General features: G+C 36.7%; 1 protein-coding gene across 1 annotated transcript; it reads right to left on the bottom strand.

Moving 5' to 3' along the window:
• Positions 1–996: 996 nt before the first annotated feature.
• On the bottom strand, positions 997–21,233 carry GCLM (glutamate-cysteine ligase modifier subunit). The gene is made up of 7 exons (XM_043460600.1): positions 20,675–21,233; positions 16,726–16,791; positions 15,388–15,472; positions 12,284–12,343; positions 10,700–10,902; positions 8,342–8,456; positions 997–4,368 (listed from the first exon to the last, which is right to left on the bottom strand). The coding sequence occupies exons 1-7, from the start codon at positions 20,798–20,800 to the stop codon at positions 4,199–4,201; spliced, it is 825 nt and encodes a 274-aa protein (XP_043316535.1). The 5' UTR covers positions 20,801–21,233; the 3' UTR covers positions 997–4,198.
• Positions 21,234–21,567: the final 334 nt, after the last annotated feature.

Genomic DNA, 21,567 nt, shown 5'->3' with positions numbered 1-21,567 from the left:
ATTATTTCTAGGGAAGAAAATCCAGATTCTCATTAGCAAGAGTATAAATGCTGGAAGTCAATGGAATATTATCTTCAAGATGCTGAGGGAAAGTGTTTGGAAACTTAGAATTCTATAATGTCAAATGATCATTTAAGATCATTAACAAAGACATTTTAAGACAAACAAAACCTAGGAGGTTTACTGCCCAAACACCTTTAGTGAAAGAATTACTAAGGATATAATTAAGAACAAAGTAAATGTGAATGGAATAGGATGCAAGAATCAACAGTGAGCAAAGAAACAGAGAAAACAAAGCCAAGTCCAAATAAGTAATGCTTATTGTAAAACACGAACCTTAAGATAATGAACCAAAACACAGACCAAAATCTTGTAGAACATTTTATACATTTATTCATTGCTGAGAGATACATATCAAGGTCTTGTCTGACGTTTCTGGTAGTGAAACTATATAAGACATACCCTAACATGTCTAGGGGACTGGGGCAAGTTTTTGTCTTATGTAAAATGTGACTTTTCAAACCTTACCTATTCCTGTCTCACTAGAAGCCATTCCTTTCTATCTGATAAGAAAAAGTTCTTGAAGAAAGTGTTTTCACTGAATTTCTGAAGTTAAACTGTTTCATCATTCAGTATAGGTGTATTTATTGAATACAAACCAGGCACGCCCCTCATCCCACTCTATGATCCTAACTCTAAGGCTAGTTTCTTCAGGGAACTTTTCTTACATGTCCTCACTCTGCTTCCCAGCAGTCCTTCCATATGACCCTACTCCCCTTTCACAGCTTTTATCGTTAACAACACGTGCAGCCCTTTATTGCTCTTGTTCACATTGAGATCTCTCTCGCCCCTCAAATATACTTATCTACTCTCTGAAGACAGGGCTGTTTTCGTCTCTGTGTCTTTCTGCCAACACCTTGCACAGTGCCTGGCACACAGCAGGCATTCCATACATCTTTATTGAATGAATGTATGAATAACTTTATGGCTTGGATGTTTAAATTTTTATCATAATTTATTTTCAAATCATACTCATTTTGAATTTAAACAGTTCAAAATCAATGTTTCAAGATGCTTACAATTATTGCAACAACTCAATTAAAAAATATACAACTCATACTTTAAGTTCATAATATAGTTAAAATTAAAAACTATTATAAATATTTAATGATGCTTTATATTTTGCCTTTATAGTATACTACTAAAGACACATAAAAGTAGAATTATCTAATTAAAACATTTCCCCCTCCTATTTCTCACTCTGAAAACTATAAAAAAATTAATAAAAGTTATAGTACATATTTTTAAAAAATAAAACTCACATATTGTGTGTGTATATATATATACACATACACACTATATATATATATATATATATATATATATATATATATATATCAACTGCTTACATTCCTAAATATTGAAACTGGGTTGAAAAGTTAGAAAGATTTCTAAACTTTCTTAAGTTTAAACTTAGGAAGTTCTAAACTTGAACTTTTTAGGTTCTAAAAAAAGACACAATTAAATGAGCCTTAGACCTTTATCACTGAAAATCAAGATCCTATTTCAGTTACTACTAGGCTCTGGTAGGGAAAAGTCTGTATCATTCATTCAAAACAGAATAACCTCACTTTCCATTTCACACAGCTGTCTAAATGTTCCTTTGAATGGAAAAATTATTAGCTATTATTCGTGATTCAATTTCTAGCACTGGTTGTTGGATACTCGATTATCATACTGGCACAATGTGGTCTTCAGAATTCACACTACATGAAAACACATTTTATAAGACACCTGGGTCCTTTTTTTGACTACAGTTTCTTAGATGAGAATTCAAAACAGACTCATTACAGAACAAATTACAAGTTACAGTACATTGTGTTAAAATAAGGCTCCAGTGTATTTTGGACATATAATAATAAGCTGCAGCTTCTTGTCATGTTTACTGGAAAAAAAGTTATACAAATTCTTTATACCTTGGGTCACTGGATACACATCCCCCCAGAAAAACAAATCTGTTATATACACTATTGCTCACTTAGCTTTCAGTTTTAAGCAGTTATTTGGTAGTATCATCACTCTTTATTTTATGGCTTTTTAAACATTAAATCCTTCAATATTTGAAAAGCATTCACTATATTCTGATAATTCACCAAATAAAGAAGTGAATATCAGCTTAGAAAAGATGAAGCCTTAAAAAATCAGTTTTTTAAAGAAAGGTTATTTAAGAACAGAAATTAAAGGTATAGAAGCAAAACAAAAAACACATTTAAAAAAAGCCATACATGATCCCCTTCATGAAATCAATCTATAATCTTGGTTCCTTATCAAGAGTTGATGAAAAAACACACAAAAAGATCCCCCTGAAGTCTAGATATATTGGCAATATATGTTTTTTTCCTATTTTCAAAATAACCTTTTAAAAATCTGCTTTTGTAAGCCTAGGGTTTTAAAAAGTAATAAATGTGATATTTACGTACCCTCTTAAATATCTTGGCCAATTCACTCTATAGGCTTAAATTAAAATGAGCATTTGTTTAAGACTTATATTTTACGAAAAAATGTACTTTTCCAAATTAAAAAGTTAACTATGTATACTTAATAACATTACATACAATTAATATAAAGGCTACAGAAGGCTTTAGGAAGCTGAAAGTCTAAACAAGTTTTAGCAGGTAAACCAGCTGATTTCACATTACAGTTCTAATCAAATTATCCAACTAGTAAACCACAAAACCTTACTTATGATAGAAGAGTCTTGTTTGTTTATATAATATTGATTTTTAATGTGTTTATTTTGAATATGGAATCATAGCTCTTTTCCCTAAGCTGAAAAAACTTGGGCAAATTAGTTTTATATGAGTTACGTACATGTGTGTATATGTATATGTGTGTGTATGTATATATGTGTGTATGTATAAATATATATATTATCATTAGCTTAGTTTTACAAACCATATGTTAAAATACATGGTTTAAAAGTATTAATTGAGATACAAGAGATTTTTAAAAAAATTTTCAAACTATTTGGGTCACAGATACAAATTTATAGAGTTACAGAGACCAATAGTATATACCAAAGGTCACAACTTACTTATTGGCTATTTTCTGGTTCTTAATCTAATGAGGAATCATATTGAATGATACACAGTCTCTTTTAGCTTTAAAGTTTTGGTTATACTGTCCTGTTTTTAAATAGTTAAGACCGTATCTCAAACAAAGTTATCTAAATAGACAACACTGACCCTGAACTAAAGATTTTTTTCACCTCTTTTCTGGCTCTTAGTCCCTCGTAGTCGGTTACTAGAAGGGAACGAGTATTGCGTATTTTACTTAATTGATTCTTCATCCCTGTACTCCCTCCTTCCAGAGCCCACAGTGCCCAGCACACGGTAATCGCTCAATACTTACTGAATATTCTTGAATGAGTAGAAAGATACTAAGGACAGAATGAGAATTAAAAAGAATCTGGATGTGACAATAGCTGCTTTTAAAAAGCCCCCAAACAATAAGATCAAAGCTCCTAGTCTCCTTTACATATTTACTTTGGTTTGTCCTTGTAATAAAAGCAAGAGCAATTATGGCACAGAATACAAGGTTAAATCATTGCAGGTAAACTACAAGCAAGGACACATAAAAAAAATTTAAGTTTCCATTCATGTAGTGAAGAAAGGACTTTTATTTACACTATTAGTAGATCCCAGCTACTCCAGTTAGTCTGAGATACAATCATCTTATCAATGACAGGAAAAATATCTTCCAGTATTTCAGTTGTAACAATTGTAATTAAATTGCTTAGTTATACTATAGAGTAAGAAGCAATTAATGAATTTTTTAGAAATAAAAAATATGTATATACATTACCCTGATGCCTAGGCCAAAATATATCTAATGACAAATTTTCTTGATTGCTATTGTCATAAAAATAAAGGAAAAATATATTGCAAGTATATTCTTTATAGACGATTTCAATTAGAAAACAATAGTTTAATGAAAACAATACAGTGGTTCATGTGAGTGAACTGATATGGAAGCAAGAGAAGTATTCAAACTTGACAGATAATATATTGTCAAATATAACTAAAGAATATCTGCCTCCATGACACACTTACAGGCAGTAATTAGATTTTTACACATCTCAATTTTATCTTATATTCAAGGAAAATACAGGTCAGTAGGTTATGACCCTAAGCTGCAGTTAGGAACCCTTTCTTTTAGCTTGTAAGATGTAGCCTTTTGATTTGATAATTCCTCTACTTTTAACAATGACCGAGTACCGCAGTAGCCACAGAGGCACCCACTCATGTGCTCGAATGTCAGGGATGCTCTCCTGAAGTGCTTCTTGGAAACTTGCTTCAGAAAGCAGTTCTTAAAACAAACAACAAATAAAAACCCAGATTGTTAAACTTGAAATCAAAGCACTTTACTATGTAGGTAAGCATTTAAATACAACAAAAGAAACACCTCAAAACTGAATATTTATCCTTAATGTGTGCTACAAATATGAATCAGAATATCAGAAAAACCCAGGTAGTTCTTTAGAAAGTATCTATACCTGTAACCCAGCCAGTTTAACTCATAATTTCTGGTGAGAGGAGCCTGAATACTTGTGTTTTTTTGACGATCTCCAGGTGATCCCAATGTAGTCAGGGACAATAAAGGAAAGGACAAAAGGAAAAAATATGGACCATTTCCACTACCATGTATTTCCATCCAACTATTTTTTCCGTATATATTTACTTTATATGTATGTATGTACCCATATCTTAAAAACCAGAAATCGTACTGTAGTTATAGCCTAATTTGTTTTTCACATATATTATGAATATTTTCCCATATAATTATTCTGTGAAAGCATTTTTCATAATTCTCCCAATATTATATTTTATAGATATAATTTATACATTTTCTTATTGTTGGCAAAAAATTAGGTTTTTCCTCATATTTTCCTAATAAAAATAAAGCTTGATGAACATCCTTAAAATGCATGCCTGGCTATGGAATAATAAGGTCAAAGTACAAGTACCTTTGGAAGGTTTGATACATGGTGTATTGCCAATTTGCTTTTCAGAAAGACTGTGCTTCACACTTGATACTGGAGTGCCAATCTTACCATATCCTCACCAGCACCAGCAGTCATTTACAAAATCTTTCCCAGCGGTTATCTTTTAATCTGCATCTCTTTGATGAAATCATTATCTTCTAATTCCACATTTATATCTAAGACTTCCACCATTGCTCCGATTTACAACTCCCCTCCTCACTTCCTCCTCTCTAGTCACACTGGCCTCACAGCTGTAGCCTGAAATCCTCAAACATGTTTCTACCTCGGGGCCTTTGACTTAGCTGCTTCCTCTTCCCTGAGCACTCTTCTTCAAGATACCCACGTGGCTCTCCCACTTTTTGGAGGTCTCTGATTAATGTACCCTAGCACAGAGGCCTCCCCACCCATCCTATATAAAACAACCCCCCCTAACCTGGGCACTCTTTTCTTCCTCAGCCAACTTTTCTCCATGGCACACACCACCATTTATCACATTCAACATTTATCTTATTTGTGTCTCCTCCCATAAGAATACAAATTCCATGACAGCTGAGATTTTCCTGACTTGGTCTTGTACTTCTAGTACTTAGAATGCCTGGCACATAGTCTACTGAAGAAATCAATCAATATGGAAAGATTCCACTAGGGTCAGAACCAACCCTACAGATAGGGCTTAGATGACCATCTATGCAATATGATTTGGGAATGTCAAAGAACCTGCCTGTCCCAAAATGAACTACTGTGATAGTTGAATAACACCAATAAATATTTCAGTAAATATTAGCTACTGTCATGTGCCAGGCACTTTTCTAAGTACTTCACATGTATTAACTCTTTTAATCCATATGTTAACCCCAAGAGATGGATATTATTTTCCTTTGCAGGGGGAAATCGATGCAGAGACATTAGATAACTTGCCCAAGGTCACACAGCTAGTAAACGGTAGTTTTCATAAATAAAATGGTAATTTTCCAAATATCTCTGTTTGTGGATCTGTTTTTCAGATTGTCTAATTGAGGAACCCTAAGGGAATGAGGCATACTATAGATTAGACTTAATGGGAGTGAGGAGAGGAGTAAGGCCAATAAAAGAAGGAAAGCTCTTAAGTCAGAATCACATACTTCACAATTGTACTCTGACTGTAGTTAAACTGTTACCACAACTTCTAGGACAAAGAATAATGGAAAATAAACCTTTCTGAGGAAAGGGTAATTATAAGGTAATTATAGAAGAGAGGAAGGCCTTTAGTTGACTTATAAACAAGATTCTATTTTAGATGACAAATAGAGTTAAATGTTTTACAACTTGCTTGCTTAAAAAATAAATCTTACACAAAATCAGAAGACTATGTTATTCACTAACTACATTCTTTTAATTCAACTAATGTTAAATCTTTAGAATCAGTAGACATGACAAAACTTTTAAGGGAACTGCTTCATTACAGATCAAAGTGTCTGAAGATCCATTTACAGTATATGCAGGATCAGACTATAAATTCTACCTAAAGGCTTTAGAATTAAATTAAAAAGACATCCAACTGTCAAATTACACCGGTAAAACAAAAACATACTCTTCCCAAAAGGATTAAATTTCTCTCCTCCTATACATATGTAATATATTTTTCCATGACAATGATGTATTAGCACATAATCCACATGCCCACATTTAGATATATGGAAATAAAACACTAGATACCTTAGACTTTTCCTATTTCCTTTCCCACTGGAAAAAGAATTGCGTGTTTTTCAAGTGAAGCTCAAATGGGGTACAGGCTCACCGATCAGCTATTTGTAACAACTATTGTTGGTAATAATTACAGTTGGAAGAGCCTCCACAAAGTAAATAGAAAAATTATATAATATATGCCAACATACAGGAATTTAAAATTTTAATAGCTTATATTTCAGAACAAATCAGCACAGCAATTCTTTGTTGGATTTTCACCAAAATGACTTTTTTTTTAAAAAAAATGAATCTAATTACTTATGCGTGAAAGCTCTGCTGGAGAGGGGAGGTAAAAGTAACTATGTCCTATTCTGGTATGATTTAAATGGAGGCTGATAAGAAAGTAAAGTTTCGGACCTGAAATACTACAATACTAATGTTTCAAATCAGAGAGAGAGTGGGGAAAAGGCTCCAAATTCACTCAGGACCTAGGTCTAAGTTCAGACTTCACGCTAGGCCAGCTGGGTGACCTTGAGGAGTTTCTTAAACTCTAAGGTTCTATTTCCTCATCCATAAAATGTCCAGTTTCAGTTGTGAGAGTTACAATCTCTGAGGCATTTAGCAAGATGCCTAGCATTTGAGAAAGAATAACTATTAAAACTCCACCTCCACTTCCTATAAAACAGTAAAAAAAAAAAATGAGAATGGGGGAGACTGTTTATAATAAGGTTTAAGAAGTTATCCATAAGCATCCTAAAAATAAATGGAATCACACCTCCTATACAAATGCCATCTTTTTAGAAATGAAAGTAAAAACTGAAATTTTTTTCTTTAGGAATCATCTATAAAATAAAATTTCCTCCAATTTTTATTAAACTAGAACTTCTATAGAAGTGTCATGGAAATCTGAAACTTTCACAAGATAGCTCTCACTTGACTATACCAAAAAGAACTATTTCATAGAGCCTGTATATTTACCAAGGAAAACCCACCTCTGCTCGCTATGAAACTGAAACAATGAAAATGGAGCAGACTGCTAGTAACTAAAGTGTAAAACACTACCTTCCCAGCTTTCCAACTTATCTTGTAAAATGTCGATAAAAACTTATCCTACAAAAGGCAGGCAAGCCATTCTCATTAATCAAATAACATTTCTGATTAACATCAAACATATATGTATTGATAGTAATGATTAATAAAATACCTAATCAAATACCCATCCTAAGATGCTTAAGTTTCAAATTAAATTTTATCTGCTGCTTTTTCCAGATATTTATCCTCTTTAATTAAGTGGCCTTTTGGTGCAATCTCTGCTGTACTAGACAATCTTATATGTGACACTACTTAGAGCATCTTACAAGATCTTCTCTGTGTAGCTTACTATTTATAAATCTGAGCAGACTGGATGTTCAGGAAATGATCCCTTCATTTCTTTTCCCATTGGTACAAAGACAAAATTAAAGCATTTTGAAACTAAAATAAAGGTGTATGTGTTTTTAACTATTAAGAATAGTTCTAGGTGACAGCATTGTACCTTTATCAATGTACAATTAAAAATTAAATTTTAGCAAGTAGTTTCTTATAAAATAAAAGCACCTGATCAATCTCTACAAATGAAAATCTCAGTCTTACCTTTTGGATCATTATGAGTCAATAGCTGTATGTCAAACTGTTTAGCAAATGCAGTCAGATCAGGTGGCATCACACAGCAGGAGGCAAGATTAACTTGGTTACTATTTGGTTTTACCTAGAAGTGAAAAAGAAAAATCGTGACATCTCCTTTAAATTAAGTACTTCAAAAAGTAGAAAGCAATAAAAGGACTCAATTTTAGAACATATGAAATATCACATCCTACCGTGCTTCAAGTTTACTTTTATATGAATTTATTTTTTACTTTTACTTATACTTGTGCCAGATTTTTTTAAATTTGTTTTTTAATTGGAGGATAATTGCTCTACAATGTTGTGTTGGTTTCTGCCTTACATAAAACAATGCAGATCAGTCATGACTATGTAAGTATCCCTTCCCGCTTGAGCGTCCCTCCCACCCCACCTCTCCATCCCACCCCTCTAGGTTGTCACAGAGCGCCAGGTTGGTCTTCTTGTGTCATAAAGTAGCTTCCCACTAGTTATCTATTTTACACATGGCAGTGTATATATGCTTCCCAGGTGGCTAAGTGGTAAAGAATCCACCTGCCAAGCAGGAGATGCAGATTCGATCCCTAGGTCAGGAAGATCCCCTGTAGAAGGAAATGGCAACCCACCCCAGTATTCTTGCGGGGGAAATTCCACGGACAGCGGAGCTCGGTGGACTACAGCCCATGGGGTCATGAGGAGCTGGACATGACTTAGGGACTAAATAGCAGCAGGAGCAGTGTTTATATGTCAATGTCACTTTCTCAATTCATCCCACCCTCTCCTTCCCCGGCTGCGTCCACAAATCCATTCTCTACATTTGTATCTCCATCCCTTCCCTGCAAATACACTCATCAGTACCATTTTTCTAGATTCCATATATATATACAAATGTATGTGTGTATATGTATATATATGCATTAGTATATGATATTGTTTTTCTCTTTCTGACTTACTTCACTCTGTATAACAGTTCTAGGTTCATCCACCTAACTATAACTAACTCAAATTCATTTCTTTTTATGGCTGAGTAATATCCCATTGTATATACATACCACAACTTCTTTAACCATTCATATGTCAATAGACATCTAGATTGCTTCCATGTCCTATCTATTGTAAATACTTCTGCAATGAACATTGCGGGTCCATGTGCCTTTTTGAATTGTGGTTTTCTCAGGGTATATGCCCAGTAGTGGGATTGCTGTGTCATACAGTAGTTTTATTCCTAGTTTTTAAGGAATCTCCATACTGTTGTCCATCGTGGCTGTATCAATTTACATTCTTACCAACAGTGCAAGAGAGTTCCCTTTTCTCACATCCTCTCTGGCATTTATTGTTTGTAGGTTTTTTTGATGATAGCCATTCTGATTGGTTTGAGGTGATACCTCATTATAGTTTTGATTTGAATATGTTTATTAATATATGCTTTTCTGACTAATGGTACTGGTAACAGGAAAGGGAAAAATAGCTCTAAGGAGAGGGGAATAAGCCAATATATTACTACACTATTAAAAAGTCTCATACTAGAACCTGCCATCTAATACATCTGCCTTGAAAACAAACATGATTCTAAGTGTGATGGTTCCAACTAGAAAGGAGATATCTTAGAGACAGAGGATCAAATACAAATGATTAGTATATTTAGTGCTGAAGTATATGATATGGTTATTAATCAGATGCATTTGAAAAAGAGAAGAATTAGATAATTTCTAATAGATGCTGTGGTTAATTTACAGATTCAGATCACCCAAGTGATCTTAGCGATTCAGCAGAATCTTAGCCACATTCTGGCTATCACCAAGTCAAAGGGACAAGGAGGCAACTTTTCTCTAGGGTTTTCCTGCCCAGAAGAAAATTAAAAGGCTGGGGATGAAGTAAAAGGAATAAAGAAAAATAGAGACAGTAAAGGTAAACTACTTGTAAACAACTTCCCTAATAATTTTGTAGGTTATTAGGCCAGAGAGTGGCAGGGATTAATTTATGACTCCTACTCCATATCAAGTTATGTGAAATGAAGGTCTTACATGTCTTTAAATAACAGAGCAAAATATATGTTATATATGATATTCTCTTACTTAGGAAATTAGAACCATGGTCTAATAATACCTAAAGGAAAACATAATATTTTTACCACATAGTTAAAACTGAAGGAAAGAGCCTTAATTCATTTGGCTATGAATGTTTCAACACACATTTTCTACAGTTTTTTGTCAAAGTCTGCCTCAAAATCCCCATATTTGGAACAGGCTCCCCACAGTGGCGTCTGCTATGTGCATGATGTTTAATGGGGTGCAGTGAAGCCTGCAGAAGACAGGGCGCTCCTGGAGCGCTCGGGATGCAGATGTCCTTTACCTGTGCCCACTGATACAGCTGCTCCAACTGGGTTTTGTCCAGATCAGAGGTACCAATAGCAACAATCTTTTTGCTCTGAACTAAGTTTTGTAATTCTTCCCAGTAAGGCTGCAAATGCTCCAAGGAAAGATTAACTCCATCCTCAATAGGAGGTGAAGCGATGATCACAGAATCCAGCTGTGCAACGCCAAGGACTGAACAGGCTGATGTGACGGAAGACACAAAGGGAAAACACAAAGACAAACGTTTGTACACAACAAAGGCAAGTTGTTTCTAAAGTCCTTTGCTCCCCCACTGAATTCTGTCCATACAGTTCACTAGTATTCTATGTAACAGGTTATTTCATTAGGTTTCATAATTTACCTGTCATGTAGAACATTTCCATCTTCTTCAAAACAGTAAGTGTCCATTCATCTACTTGGTCTGTGTGGCAGACATGTGGGTTTCCTTGACCTGCCTCATTCCTGGGGAAACTCACAACTACTACAGGCTCCTTGTTTCCTAGGCCCCAGGACGTTCTGGCAGCTTCTGACCTAATAGTCTGTAATTGTTGGGTGTGCTGTGCATGCATGCTAAATTGCTTCAGTTGTGTCTGACCTTTGGGATGCTATGGACCGCCAGGTTCCTCTGTCCATGGGCTTCTCCAGGCAAGAATACAAGCAAGAGTGGGTTGCCATGCCCTCCTCCACGCGACTTTCCAACCCAGGGATCGAACCCAAGTCTCTTACGTCTCCTGCATTGGCGGTGGGTTCTTTACCACTAGTGCCACCTGGGAAACCCTACAACTGGTAATCATAGCAAAGACTAAGCTTGAGACTATGAAAAACTGAATTTATGGTCTTAACTTACACATTAATCTAGGTGGCTCAGTGATAAAGAAACTGTCTCCCAAGCAGGAGATGCAGGTTTGATCCCTGGGTCAGGTAGATCCCCTGGAGAAGGAAATGACAACTCACTCCAGTATTCTTGCCTGGGAAACTCCATGGACAGAAGAGCCTGTCGGGCTATACAGTTTAAGGGACTGCAAAAGAGTCAGATACGACTTAGCAACTAAACAACAATAGATGTAGATAACTTCTTAGTTTTTATAAAAATGACTTTAGTTTTAACAATTTTTGTTCCTTCCGTAGTTATATTAAAGAGCTAGTTATTTAACTGTTCCATGTATGTAAATAGTAGAAGAATGTTTGAAAAGAAAAAAATACTAATTAATTATAATGCTATATAGTAACCTCACCATGAGATGAAAATAGATTAAAATGCTTGTTTTTGTTGTTATTCTTTTGATATTTCACCTGTAGTACTAAAAAAGTTAAGAATATGATTAAGGAGAATTTCTATCTCCAAACATATAGTTAACATGTAATTATGTTACATCTTTTACATTCTTCTTATATATATCAAAATATGACCTTACATTTGTTGATGTGATTTCCACAGAAGCCTTAAGAAATTAGGCTAGAACTTGAAAAGGTAAAATTGCAATGAGCTCATTTATTTTTTTAACTAGACCTGAACACAAGATATAATTAATACAGTAATTTTAAAGTTCACCATGAAAATAAAAGTTAAAATTTTGCTTACCCATGTCGACTGCGTTTCTAGTTGATGATGAAGAGTTTGATCCTACAATGAACAGTTTTGCTGAGTGACAAAAACAACAAAACGGATTTTTATATTTGAGTAACATTCTACTACACAGTAGTAACACTGCCAAAATACTAAGAATAGATAATCCTGAATGGATTTTTTCCTTCCCTAGCTGCATTGTTTTATAGTTTTGATTTTTAAGACCTAAAAGTATATTTCCATGGTAATTTTAAGAAGATATGCTAGTTGCCAACAAGTATCTGATTGTCAAAACAAAAAGGCAAATATTAATTCCCCTTTATTGGAAAGCAGGGCAGATAAATATAGCAGCATTCAAAATATATGTTTTTATGAATTAAACATTAATGGAGCATATTATATATTTGGGATTTCCTGGTAGCTTAAACAGTAAAGAATCTGCCTGCAATGCAGGAGACCTGCGTTCCATCCCTGGGTTGGGAAGATCCCCTGGAGAAGGAGATGGTAACCCACTCCAGTAGTTTTGCTTGGGAAATCCCACGGACAGAGCAGCCTGGTAGACTATAGTCCATGAGGTTGCAAGAGTCAGACATGACTTAGTGACTAAACCACCCCCACATGATATACTTTCTCCAATAAAGTCTATATAAAGATTAAATTAAATTGCTTGTAATGAGAAGAAAATTGAAAAAACAAAACCAGAAAACCCAAGCAAACAAATATCCCACAATTCTACTTTCTTAATACAATCATTTTCAATTTTAGACAAAAACTGTTACTTTCAAGTTCTTGGTTACATGAAACACAGTATATATTTTTTACTTCTATGTATTTGGTTTATTACTCTTATGTAGCAAACCCTTTTTCATATATCTATGCAGTATTTAGGTAAACTGCCAGTAGTCTCATCTCCAAAAGCAATTACTGTTTGATTTTTATGTACTCTGTATTTTTCTTTTGCTTTTTTTTGGCTCTGAAGCTTGTGGGATTTTAGTTCCCTGACCAAGGGTCACACTTAGGTCCTTGGCAGTGAAAGCTGAGTGGAAACTACTAGACTTCCAGGGAGTTCCCTGCACTCTGTATTCTTAATGAACAACATCCATGGTGACTCTGTTCAACTTTATGCCTCAAGCATTTCTGAAGATCATAAATGTAATTATGAGTCAAAGGATATGATTCTTTCATCAGTCTTGCTTTATTTATCTCTTACTTTTAAAAAAACTGTCCCAGGTTACCAGACCATTAAAAGTTAGAAGTTGCTTCCCTAACAATATAGGATGCTATTTAAAAAAAGATATATATTTTTGCTAATTTGATAGGTACAAAATATACCTGCCCAGAACCATATTAATTGGCATTTCTTTGCTTATTAGGAAAGTTGAGTAGTTTTTCATACTTATGAAATTGAAGCTTTGGCTTGATTTGACTCAACATTATATATATATTGTATATATTTACTTTATGTAATAAACTCACTGTTCAAAAATCTAAATTTACTCAACAAATAGGTAGAGTAATAGGAAAGCAAGAAGAGAGAAAATCATAAAGGGTAACAGAGAGAAAACAGGGTTAATGAAATACCTGTATGTAAAGTGCCTGGCATTCAATGTATACAATAAATTTTCTTTGTACAACATTTCTTGTTGTCATTTCCTTTCTACTGCTGGATAATTGTCCTAAAATACTGCTTTCCTCATGTTACTTCTCTATCTAAAAGCCATCCTTACCAGCTGAGTCAATCTTCACCACTTTGCTCCAACTCAGCTCTGTAATTATATTCTGTGAAAACCTTCCCCATCATTACCCCACTGGCTATGAATTGGGTGTCATTTGAGATGGTCTCTTTCCAAAAGAGGAGGCATTTTTAGGTAGGTGAAGAGAGAGAAGCTCTTGATGCTTATCAAAAATCTCAAGCCTTCCAGGAATCAAGGACAACTTGTTCCAAGTTGGATCTACACCATGATGAACTGCAATATACCACAGAGAAATGCTGCTCTGATGTCCTTTTCAACACAAATAGCAATGTGAAATTAACAAAAAGAAATGAGTTCTGTAGTCAGGCATACCTTGATGGATTTCTGGTTCAACCATTTACTTGCTACATGACAGCTTTCAAGATATTTAATGTCACTTGTGTAATGGGGATAATAAACCTACCTTGCAGAATTGTCTTGAAAACTCTATAGAATAAATATAACCATAATGTGGCAAGTACAGTCTCTGGTATAAAGTGAGATTCAACAAATGGTAGTTATAATTATTAGAGTCAATGCTCTAATTCATCTTACGTGTTCATTCTAATAAGAGTAATAATAAAATGACAACAACTACAACACAGCCGCAAATAGTAATAAATAACAGTTACCTGGCACTTACTTTGTGCCAAGAACCATGCTAAGTGCTTCTTTTGTTATTTCATCTAACTTACAAGGAAGCTTGCAAAACAGGTGTATCCCCGTTTTATAGATAAGGAAACTGAGCTCAGAGACGTTACATCATTTGTTAGCACTAGATGATGTCAGTCAGTAATCTGCACATCCAGGGATTTCAGTCTAGTTAAGCTCAAGTATTTAGTGACTATGTTATGCTGACTGTAAGCCGAGGACAAGAACAGCTGTCATTCCTTGAACTTAACACTATCTCTGGAAAGTAGTAGCAGTCCCTCCACCTTTGTTGAATGGGTACAGTATGTATTTTATTTTTCTTCCATGCGGCTTGTTGCCCAGACTTGTTTCTCTGCTCCCAGGTGACCTCAGTCATTGCTTAGTAGTGTCACAACAGGAAGGGAGGACTTATGCTGGCTTCGGGTGGACACTGCTCTTAAGCCTTCCCTTCATTCTTTCCTACACCCTTTACTGCTCTGATTAATAATGTCTCACATAAATTAGTGAGAACAAAATGAAGAGGTGAAGTTCTATTCTGCCTTCACTGAAGTAGCCAACAGTGACCTATAACTCCTTTAAAGCTGGCTATAAAATTATGTTATAAGGAATCTCTATATTTCCGACACTGAGTGATCGAGTTACTTATTACCAGAATCAAAGAAAGGCTTATCCCCATGCCTAACAAAACCCATTATCCACTGTAAAACAAAATGAACTGTAAAGGCTGGACTTTACCAGAAACTTTCATTTCTTCTCTTTCATCAGGATTTATCTTTTCTACTGCATGAGATACAGTACATTCCAAGACATCTGGAAACTCCTGTAATAAACACATGATATTTACAATAAAAATAAAATTAATGTTTTTACTTAGCTATATATTTTCTATTGTCCATAACACTCTTTAGAACCAGAGAATCCATAAGACAATAAAGTTCTTTACCTGATGGGCTTCAGAAAGTTTATAAAGCCCTGAAATAGAGGTAAAGGGCTGTGTGTGTGTCCATTTTCCGGGAAAAAGTGTCTTATTTTGATGAGATACTCAGGGCGGGGGTAGGGGAAGGATGTATGACCAAAAACAAGTGAACAAACCAGCAAGCAAACTGGGCAGTATGTGAGGAGTGAGAACCATTAACACAGTCAATACTTCTACTCAGAAATCAATGAAAAGTAGTATTTTCCTTCTGGATATTGACATGTTAAAAACTTCCCATGTATCAATCCCAAATATTTTAACCCAAAATGTATTTTTTTCTGAATGCAATGGAAACAAAGGCAATTCCAATGCATAAAAACAAGTAGTTAATAAGTGAAATGATAAAATATTGGTACATAAAAATCAGTAACATACTAACATTTATAAAGTTAAAACAAAGTAAACAGGATTTTCCCATAATTCTTGAACATAGAATGTCTGACCACATGTTAAGTATTTCCAAGTCAAGCACAGAGTGAATGGTCACTTCAGAGAAATGAGACTGATAGAAGACATTAATGAATGTCTGCCTAGCACCTTTAGTTACAAACTTGCAGTATGCTTAGGGAAACAATTATTGATAGTGCATGTCTTCTTTCATACTTTTTAAGTAGTCTCTGTAGTTTGTGACAAGCCAGCCTTTGGCTAAGCTGGATCCCAAAGAGTGGTTTATAGACTGTGTTTTGTATATTAACATTTTTTATAATAGCCATATACTGACATTCAATGAAACACTTCCTTACTGTTTCATAAGTGACACTTACAAAATTATTTTTAGTAACTATGTTTTGCTTATAGTCTACCAAAGCAATCTAGAAACCAGAACTGTTTGATAGTCATTCCTCTACTAGACCAAATATAAACTGGAACTAAATATACTCTGAGAAGACTGTGGAATCTTAGAAGCTTGTCTTACTGAAGAGTTGACTACAGAGTTGGATTTTCTCTTTCATGCTTAAGCCTACTGGGTCAGACTGCCATTTCAGCAAATGGACCACAGTGATTTTCATGCTAGTTGCCTATCTGACTTCCCAATCAAACCTGAGAAAATTAATTTCCTGCTTATTACATGATTTCTTCATTCACAGTTCACTCACCCTGACCAAATCTGGGCTGATTTGGGAACTCCATTCATTTAAGGTCTTTTGAATACAATCTCGAAGCTGCAAAAGAAATGCATTTTGTAACTGTTAACCATACACTACACTTTTTATGTACTTCTACAATGAAAAAAGGTTGAAATAAACCTTCACCTAAAGTTTTTTTTTTTTTTTAAAGGACTGTATTAGTCTGATAAATAGGAAAAAGAAGATATCCATAGGAAATACGATACAAAACAAAATTTTAATTCTACAAGGTTTTGTTTCTTTAACAAAGATCAACTTAGATCTGTTTTTATCCTACTCTTAATTCTCAAATGTTCTTGACCTAAAGCAGTAATCTAATCATTTAAAAAGTATTTTTGTACCAATGAAAATTTAAGTAAACTTTTGAGATGTAAAAGCATTCATAAAGGAACAAAATTTCAAGAATAAGGAAATTTATAAATGGAACTGTAATCAAGCCCAGGCAGCCTGACTAGAATGAACCTTAACCACTATGCAACTACATGAGAATCACCTGTGGTGTTCAATAAATGTTTAAATTCCTGAGCACCATCCTAGATCTGTTGAATCACTTTCTAAGGGCAGCAGAACTTTCATTTTAAGAAGCATCCAAGTAATCAAAATGTACTCTCAAGTCTAGAAATCACCATAGTCCTATCTCACAGAAGTCAGCTTGCATACAGTCAGTTCATATAAGTCAGTTCCTAACAGGCAGGTAGACCTTAGACCTGTCATCAATGTTTTCTTATACAATTTTCTTACACTAACACTGTAGTATTCTGTAAATTCACTCAAGTGTCTAGTTATCTTTTATCTCTTATGACAGTGTATTTCCAACTTATTTAATAGTGGTCCAAAATACGACACACACTAACACAGTGAGTACAGACGTATATATATATAACAACAAAAATTCACAAAGTAATATTTATGCTTACTATATACCAGGTAGTCTGGTGACTTCTATGAGTTAGAAAAAACTATGTTGCTCCATGAATCACCGAACTGACTTCTGGCCACAAATGGGCCAACACTAGCAGTTTGGGCCCACACTAGCAGCAATCACTGCCTTATAAATACAAAGGGCACAGTACTTTGCATTCTGTGGGCAATCAATGAAAAAATAAATGAGTAACTAGAAGCACATCCCTGAATTGCAAAAGCACTTTCCTAATACCAACAACAGAGATTAAACTTCTGAATTCACTATCTGATCTCTGAGTGCTTAGGATAAAAACCGACACAAGAACGTTATTGCTTATATTTCAGTTTGGATAATTACAAGGGACAACTGGTTTATCAATTAAGAGCTCAGAATCACCTATTTAAGATTTACAATATACAACAGTAATTCATGTGCTAGTCACAATAACCCACATAATTCAGTTTACAGAGTGTATATACTTATAATCAAATTGAAGTCATTAAATAAAAAATGATTAGTTGATAATCATTTTAGACAGAATTACAAGTCAATATTTTCTGAAAAATTAATAAAAATTGAGGTAGCAGGAACAACAATTCGATCAGGAGTGCTGTGGCTCAAGACATGGGAAAAATTTTAGAAATTCTCCTCTGGTGGGATGATTAACTGGCAGAAGGCTTTCCAGATGAATTTCTCAATTCATGAAGATAAGTATATTTTCAGAGTGTTCTCTCCCTTCTGTCAGGACAAATTATGGAACAGTCCAGTGTTACAATAACATGAGAAATTCACTATCACAAACTGGGTGATTTTTAATCTTTTATATGTTATCTATACTGAATGAACATTAACCTTGTACTTTTTTGTTCTCTGCTCTCTTCATTCTTACCACACATAGTAACATGGAAGATGAGCATCATCATAATTTAGTGTGTCATTAGATCTGGAGTTGTATAAGAGTTTTTTAAAAATGCTACATGATCAAATACCTTAACAACAAATAACTGTTCAAAACAGTCCAATAATAGTCCATTTAAAACACAAGATTTTATTTCAGAAAATTACAGTGAAAAAAAAATCTGGGCAGAGATTACAGAATAATTAAAAAACAAAACATTAGACTAGAAAAGACCTTTTAGGAAATTCAATAATCTCTACCTAATGTGTAAATTTTCTCAATAATGAGTGATTTATTTAGTTTCTTTATTCAATGAGGTTGAACTGTTTCAAGTAGTATATCCCACTTTACAGCTCTGGTTGCTGCAAAGTTCTTTACATAGAAACAAAACACACCTCTCCTATTCTAATCAAGCTGTCACGTTTTCTCTATAAATGCTAGCACCAAGCTTTCCTCAAAAGTTTTCAAATTTCTTAATTTTGTCCCTCTTTCACGTCACCCAAAATAAAAGACAGTCTTTTGAACAACGTTTTTCAAACTGTGGGGTGTAACTCATTACTGCATTAACAAATCACGTTTTTAAAAATTAAAATAAGAGAGAAAAAATTAGAATACACAGTATATAGTAAAATCTTTTCATAAGATATGTGTGTGTGTGTGTGTGTGTGTGTGTGTGTGTGTGCGCGCGCGCACGCGCGCACGTGCAAACCATGAAATGGAGTGTCAAGGCAAAATGCTTTTTTTTAACTGGGTTTGCAGTCACACTGCAAACTACTACTTTAGCATGTGTTGAGTGAGATAAGAGAGAGAAAATGTCACCCAGCATTATCTATGTGCAAAATGCTGTATTGAACCATCAACCCTGGAGAACTTAAAGGTCTAGTAAAAAACACAGAAGTGTCTATCTTTGGGAGAAATAGCACAAGTGAGGGTGTTTTTTAAAAACAACAAAACAAAAAAAAACAACAAGGAGAGACAAGCTGAGCTGCATCCTGGACACAGAACATGGTATGGATTCTGATTCCTATTAAAGTTGCAACCAAGAGTTCTCATCCCGGGGTCCTCACTGCTGACAAGAGGCCTGGGCACAGGCCAACTCATACTCAGAGGGATGCTACTGCTACTACCTAGTGTAACACCAACATCTTATTTAAAACTGATTAGGAACACAGTTGATAACATCATAATTGACATAGCTTAGGAATTTTTTCTTTTAATCAAGATTTGTTTTACCTCTCTGAACCAGATGGCAAGGGAGATAAACGCTTGCATGGTGTTTCATAAAGGATTTTTATTCCTCACCGTGACCTGATGATGATATAATCCAACTTTTAAGTCATGGAAATAGGCTCGCGAGGGTAACTTTCCCAAAGTCACAGAGCTCTTAAATTAAAAGTTTTATTGTTATTTTTTAACACTAAAACCCGTCCTATACCACCAACACGCCTCAGCAATTAACTGTGCCTAATGATCGACTCTTCCCTTCAGGAAGGACCAGCGACGTAACAAATATGCAACGAGAATATAACTCCAGATTATTCCCTGCCACTTCAAAATAGTGGTCAGTCTTTAGCCAAATTAATCTTCAGCAAGAGAAATACATACCTTTTTCCAAAGCCGAATTTGAGTGTTCAGTCATTTGCCTCACAGCCAGACAGAAACTACAGTCAACACCCTAAAAGCTAAGTGGATTATTACTACTACCTCATCTGAGTCTTCGGCAAGCTAATCCCCCAGATTTTTCTTTACCTGGACACCGTGGGAGAAAGGGAGTGAGCTAGGGAGGGGGACAAAGCGCGGGATCGGCCCCCTCTGACCCCCTCGCCTGGGAGAGCGATCCAATAGGTTGGAGAGTTTGGTCATCAGCCGGGAGCACTGACAAGAGGCGTCACCCCTCATCAAGTTGCACCTGCCCAATTTGTAAAGACGCAGTGCCCCCCAACAGCAGGTTCGGACGCGACATCGAGCAGACAGCAGCCCCGGCTTCCTCTCGCAAGCGGAGCCCAGGTGCGCGCCTCGCCCACGTCCCCCGCGGCGCCAGGAGCCCAACCAGCCGCCCGCCCCGGCCCGCGGCCTGTCCCTGGAGCCAGTCTCGCAGGCGCGCTCGCCGCCCTCACCTCCTCGCTGTGCGTGGACGGGCACTTCTTCCGCAGGCGGCCCCAGTTCAGCAGGTTCCCCGTCTGCAGGTGCAGGGTGCTGGCCCGCGCCAGGAGCGCTCCGGCCGCGCGGCTGTCGGTGCCCATGACAGCAGCCGACGGAGCGGGCCCGGCGGCGACGGGGCCGCAGGCGGGGAAGGAGGCCGCCCGTAAGACGCGGTGCCCGAGGCCGGAGAGCAAAGCGCGAGGCTACTCGCCCCGCGCGGCGAGACCCCGGCCTGCGCTCGGGCCCAAGGACGACCGGGTGGCGGCGGAGCTGCGGCCAGGAAAGACGCGCTGATGGCTGCGGCTCTCTGCTACAGCGGCCGCCGCGGGAGAGTGGACTCCCAACTGAGGAGCCGTTTCCTGGAAGACAATGACTAAGCAGAAATCGCGGCGGAGAAAGTGCTTCGTAACCGTTACCCGTCCCGCGGCAGCGCCGGGCGGGGCGGGGCGGCGAGCGGGCTGCGGGGCGTCGGCCCGTGGGTGACTGGCCCTCGGCCTGCGGCGGGCGTGGCGCCGGGCGGCAGGCGGGCGCGCGGCGCAGAGATCGCGGGGCACGCGGGGCGGGGCGGCACGGCGCGGGGCCCGGCGCGGGGCCCGGCGCTCGGCAGGGCTCCCCCTGCCGGCCAGAGGGCGGTGCGGCGGCCCGCTCCACCTCCATCGGCTGCGCTCGCAGTCTCACCCACCTCCCAGCCAATGGGCTACCACGCTGGTGATAGCCCTAAGATACCGCTTTAAAAAGAGAAAAGTACCGAGGCATTGAAATGCCCGCCGTTTTCAATTCTCAGAAGCAGTTCGTTTCCCTTCTTAAGGGCTTTCCCCCAAACTGCTCAGTTTTCTTCACGTCCACTGATTAAAGGTCTATTGATTTA

Source organism: Cervus canadensis, chromosome 2, assembly GCF_019320065.1.
Source record: "Cervus canadensis isolate Bull #8, Minnesota chromosome 2, ASM1932006v1, whole genome shotgun sequence".
NCBI classification, from domain to species: domain Eukaryota; kingdom Metazoa; phylum Chordata; class Mammalia; order Artiodactyla; family Cervidae; genus Cervus; species Cervus canadensis.
Note: the sequence above shows the minus strand (reverse complement) of the source record. Positions and strands in the feature narration are given on the sequence as shown.